The sequence below is a fragment of the Ostreococcus tauri genome, assembly GCF_000214015.3.
Source record: "Ostreococcus tauri WGS project CAID00000000 data, contig chromosome 18, whole genome shotgun sequence".
NCBI lineage: Eukaryota > Viridiplantae > Chlorophyta > Mamiellophyceae > Mamiellales > Bathycoccaceae > Ostreococcus > Ostreococcus tauri.
In genome coordinates this window covers 252,052-257,254 of record NC_014443.2, presented here as the reverse complement: position 1 = coordinate 257,254, position 5,203 = coordinate 252,052, and the positions used below count along the sequence as shown (strand labels likewise).

Sequence of the window (5,203 nt, the reverse complement as noted above, 5' to 3'; positions counted from 1 at the left end):
CGCCCTCGCGTCGCGCTCGCCTCGCGCGCGCGCGCGATGGACGTCACCTCGCGCGCATGCGCGTCGAGATCGAACCCGCGAGCGAGTCGAGGGATGAGAGACCGCGCGAGGGGCTGAACGCGGCGACGGCGCGCGCGTGGGCGCTCGCGGGCGTCCCGAGCGAGCGCGTGGAGAGAGTTTTGGACCAAGCGCTTCCGGTCATGGGCGGCATGGCGTCGCAGAACGTGTTAAATCTGGCGGACGCGGCGATGGTGGGACGACTCGGGACCGCGGCGGTGGCGGCGGTGGGGTTGGGGAGCACGATGAATTTTCAATGTCAGGCGGCGCTGCAGGGCGTCGCGAGCGGCGTCCAGGCGATGGCGGCGAGACGGATGGGCGAGGGGCGGTACCCGGAGGTGGCGAGGCCGTTGAACGCGGCGTTGATTTTGGTGGTCTTGATGGGGGTGCCGCTCGCGATTTTGGCGTACGCGTACGCGGACGCGCTGGTGCCGCTGTATACGTCGGACGCGCAAGTCATCGCGAGCGCGGTGCCGTATCTCCGGGCGAGAGTGCTCGCGGTGCCGGCGGTGGGGATGAACTTTGCGTTCAGAGGCTTTTGGAACGCGATTCAGCAACCGCAAGTGTACATGAACACGCTCATCGTAATGCACACGGTGAACTTTACGCTGAGTTTGATTTTGACTTTTTTCGGCGTCCCACAGTTAGGGATTCCTCCCTTGGGCGCCCTGGGCGCCGGGTTGGGGACGAGCTTTAGTATTTGGGTCGGGACAGCCATGTACGTGTACCAAGGGATTAAACGAGCGACCGGATTGGGGTTCCTGCAGACTCGACCGACGCTCGGGGATTTGAAGATTCTCGCCACGCAGGCGCTGCCGACGTCGGTGACGAATCTACTCTACGCATCCGGGATGATGGCGCTTTACTCCATCGTCGGTCGCATCGGTACAACCGAAGTCGCGGCGGTGAATGTTTTGATCAACTTGATGTTATTTTTAGTTTTACCCTGCATGGGGATGGGGCTCGCCGCGGGGGCGCTGAGCGGTAGAGCGCTCGGACGCGGCGACGTCGAAGACGCCAAGCAATGGCCCTGGGACGTGGCGAAGATAACCGCCATACTGATGTCATTCGTGGGTATTTCATTAGCGCTTATTCCCAGGGTCGTGCTCGGGGCCTTCTTGACCGATCCGCACGCGGTGGAGATTGCGGTGACGCCGCTTCGCCTGACGGGTCTCACAGTCTGTGGCGACGCGGTGAGCCTGACGATGCAAAATGCCCTCTTAGGCGTCGGGGACGCCAAGCGCGTAGCGCTCGTGAGCATCGTGAGCCAGTGGGCGATATTTTTACCGTCAGCATACGTTGCGGTGACGTTCTTCAATCAAAACCTCACGTGCGTGTGGACGCTTTACGTAGCGTACCGGTGCGTCCAGGGCGTCGTGTACGCAAACATTTGGAAGCGCGGTGAGTGGACGAAGATTCTTCTGGCGTGAATTGGAAAAAGATGTAGAAGGTGATAAAACATAGTTTGTGTGTACACTAAAACGCTACCAGTATGCAAACACACGACCCTTCCTTTGTTCCTCACTCGCGACCCGGTCGACCCTTTTCAATCTCTTCGCTCATCTCCGTCCCGATCGTCGTCCTGTACCTCCCCCGCGTGCTCTCAAAGAACTCCTCCAAAGTCCCTCGCTCCCCCGCGTTACCCTCACTCTCGTACTCCTGCGCCTGTAACACCATCTCCAACTTGTCGCAATCTTTCACCAATTTCGCCGTCGCGCTCGTTCCGGCTTCGTACTCCTCCCACAGTTCCAACACCTCGAGTCCGACCGAACCCAAATCCTTCACCAAATCATCCATCGCCCGCTTCTCCATCGCGTGTTTATCGTCGTCGCTCACGCCATCGCACGGCGTGATGTCCCCCACGACGCACTCCGCCAAGTCGTGCACCAACGCCATCTTCACCGCCCGCGTCGAATCTACCCCCATCGCTCGCGCCGCCTCCGTCGACGACGTCAGCATCGCGCACAGCGCCACTCGGAACGTGTGATCGGCCACCGACTCGACCTCTCGCACGCGACGCTTGGCCCATCCGGCGCGCGGGAGCGTTTTCAAGCCTCGCGCTCGTCGAAGCAATTCGATCATCGTCACCGCGCTCGCCGTGGACGCATCGCGCGCCATCGCGCGCGGTCGCGACGCGCGCGCGATCGATCGCGCGCGCCGCGGACCGACCCCGAGCGCGCGCGCGACGACGCGTGGGCGCGCGCGCGGGGAAATCACGACGGCGATTGAATTCGATGCGCACATCGCGACGCCCGGAACGCGCGATGCCGCGCGCGTGAACGCGCGATGCGCGCGCGCGTGGACGATGAGGGGTCGACGTACGCCGCGGCGCGGACGATTCGTCACGCGCGCGCGGTGTCGCTGAGGAATTTACGATTACGAGGCGGATGCGGTGGAGGTGGATTCGAGAAAATCAACGCCGACGCGACGCTGTACGGCGATCGCACGACGACGCGATGCGTGATCCGACCGTATCGTTCGTCGGGGGCGGTGTACGCGCCGACGCCGTACGGCGAGGTGTGCGTGGACGATGAATCGGAGGATTCAAAGTGGGCGCGCGCGGAGGCGACGACGGAGCGGGCGAGAGGCGGACGCGCTCGAAATCCAGATTTTAACCCGTTCACCCGAGACAGTTGGCTCGCGCGAGGTGGGACGGCGGAGGCACGCGAGAACGCTCTGCGAGGGGCGATGTCGGGGACGAAGTTGGAGCTCGTGGTGTACGAGAGCGACGAGCGAAACGTCGAAGCGGAGGCGCGCGCGGACGAAGAAACGCGGCCGGATGCATCCGAGCGGTCGTGGAGACGCGGACGGGGGATGGTGACGTCGACATCGAGGAATACGAATTCGAAGACATCGAGGGGGTGTGCAGATCTCATCGTGTGTCGAGCCGCGATCGATCTGAGGCGACTCGTGTGCGTCGGCGAGCGCGTGCCGAGCGGGTTGTCCATGCCGCCAAACGCCATCTTCTTGAGAATGTCTGATGGGTACGTGTACGTCCCAGAACCGGTGGCGAACGGGGAAATTCGAGATTTCTTAAATGCCGTCGTGGAGCGCTCGTTAAAGGTGGAGAGTGGGGCCCTGGGACATCGGCGCAATCGTTCAGCGCTATGGAGCTCGTTCGGCGGGTCGGAATCTGGCACAACATACGCCGACGCGCTCGAGGAGTCGTGGGACGCGAGTCCGAGAGCGTTGGCCGCGAGTACGCGCGCGTCGGGGCAATCGGGTTCGCCGCGCCACGCTGTGATGCCCGCGATGACCGTAAAGCTCGATGTGCGCGCAATGGTGGCGAAAATCGAGCGTCTCATCGAAGCCGATCGCAGTTTGAAGGACGCCATGGAATTGCGCGACGAGCTAGCGAGGCGTCTCGGCGTGCACTTGAGTGGGTTCAAGGACGTACGAGCGATTTGGGAGCACAGTAAGGCCGTTTCGCACGAAAAATCTCGAGGGAACGGGACGACGGATGAGCGCATCACCGCGCTCACGAGCGAGCTCGTGGCTGAGCGGGAGCGCCTGCGAGTCGCGAAAGAGGACGTCGGCCGTCGAGTTAGAGCGCTCAGACAAGCGGGCGAGCGCTTGGTCGAGGCGAATTCGCGCTTGAACGAGGCTGATCAAACGCTCAGCGGTCCCGAAGGTGTGGGAAAATTGTATCAAAAACAGCGCGCGCTCGTGGCGAGACGCTGGCGTCTCGTGGGCGAGCTTGCAGAGATCTTCCCGATCGAGCGCGCGAATGTGACCGAGGCGGCAAATGATCGACCGGATTTCCCGTTACTGAAAATTGGAGACGACCCTTTGGATCTCGGTCCGGCGCCGTCAAAGACGACGCGAGACGTGCGAGTTGAGGACGTCGAGCGAGACGCCGCGGCGTACGGAAACGTGGCGCAGATTTGCATTCAACTCGCTGCAATTTTGGACGTTCGTCTGCGCTATCCGGTGTGCCCGAGCCTGAGCCGCTCGTATATTTGCGATTTTCATCAGGTGAAATCGAAAACGAATCATCGAACACCATCGGGATCGAGCGCGGATGCGGCGAACAGAGAGACACTGGCGAAGATTGAGTTCCCGTTATTCATGGACTCGCCGAGCGATCGAACGCGGTACACGTACGGCGTGTTTTTGCTCAACAAAAATCTTGAGCAATTACTCAACGCGCACGGACTCAGCGCCGTGGGGCCGAGGCACACGCTGCAAAATCTCTTGCGACTGTTTGACGCGCGCAAGCACCGACTGCCCGACGTCTCGTGAATGAAGGATGAGAAATATTAGGAAACGTAGGAGAACAACAACACGCTAGTATTATGAAATAGACAGGCTAATATGAGATGTGCTATCACTCCAGCGCCACGCGTTCGCCCGCATTTGTGATCGCCATGGGTCCTTCGCTCTCGGTGCACATCCACACGCTCGGGACGCCGCCGTACGCGCTCGACATCCCGACGTCGATCATGTGCACCATCCCTTCACACCGCGTCTCGATCGACCCGCTCTTCGTAGGCGTGTGACCGACTACCATTCGCTTGACGTTCAATCTCGCGAGCGTCTCCTCCACCTCTTTACACACCAATTCCTCATCACCCATGGAGATCTCTCGCGTCCACAGCGGTCCGTCGCCGCCGGTTACGTCGTCTTCGCCCGACTTGCTCACGACGTCGACGTCGAACAACTCTCGCGCTCGCGCGTTCAGGGCGTCCACGGAGTTCGCCCCGAACAAGTGCCGCGATGTCAAGCCAGCGTGGACGAAAACCGTGGCGCACCGCCCCTCGCCTCTCGTCACCGCCACCGGTTTCGATCGCACTTCGTCGCCTCTCGCGCTCCCTCGCGCGAACGCCCGCATCCACGCCAATCGTCCAGCGTGCGCGTACGCCCGCGGCGACGCCCCACTTCCATCTTCGTCACCCGTGGTCCCACCCTCGCGCAACGCCCGCACTCCTAAATCCATCAACTCTCGTCCCCCGACGAAGCGCAAATCGCCCTGCAGCGTCATGAGTTCGTGATTCCCCATCAACGTCACCACCTCGTCCCCCGACGCGTTCGCCTCTCGTTTCAACCGCTCCAGCGCGTCGTGACAATCGATCGACCGATCGCCTCGATCGACCGCGTCTCCCGTCTGAATCACCGTCGTCGTCGCTCCGTCGTCGTCCGCCGACGC

General features: G+C 61.9%; 4 protein-coding genes across 4 annotated transcripts; 2 read left to right on the top strand and 2 right to left on the bottom strand.

Annotated features, from left to right (window-relative positions):
• Window positions 1-56: 56 nt before the first annotated feature.
• Window positions 57-1,487, top strand: OT_ostta18g01420 (Multi antimicrobial extrusion protein; the record flags this gene model as incomplete). The annotated part of the gene is made up of 1 exon (XM_003084140.2): window positions 57-1,487. The coding sequence occupies one exon, from the start codon at window positions 57-59 to the stop codon at window positions 1,485-1,487; it is 1,431 nt and encodes a 476-aa protein (XP_003084188.2).
• Window positions 1,488-1,578: 91 nt separating this feature from the next.
• OT_ostta18g01410 (HD/PDEase domain) lies at window positions 1,579-2,175 on the bottom strand (the record flags this gene model as incomplete). Its single annotated transcript, XM_003084139.1, has 1 exon — window positions 1,579-2,175. The coding sequence occupies one exon, from the start codon at window positions 2,173-2,175 to the stop codon at window positions 1,579-1,581; it is 597 nt and encodes a 198-aa protein (XP_003084187.1).
• A 168-nt stretch (window positions 2,176-2,343) lies between these two features.
• OT_ostta18g01400 (UV radiation resistance protein/autophagy-related protein 14) lies at window positions 2,344-4,299 on the top strand (the record flags this gene model as incomplete). Its single annotated transcript, XM_022983363.1, has 1 exon — window positions 2,344-4,299. The coding sequence occupies one exon, from the start codon at window positions 2,344-2,346 to the stop codon at window positions 4,297-4,299; it is 1,956 nt and encodes a 651-aa protein (XP_022840560.1).
• An 85-nt stretch (window positions 4,300-4,384) lies between these two features.
• Window positions 4,385-5,203, bottom strand: OT_ostta18g01390 (Phosphoesterase domain; the record flags this gene model as incomplete). The annotated part of the gene is made up of 1 exon (XM_003084137.2): window positions 4,385-5,203. A coding segment is annotated over one exon (819 nt), but the record flags the coding sequence as incomplete, so codon positions are not given.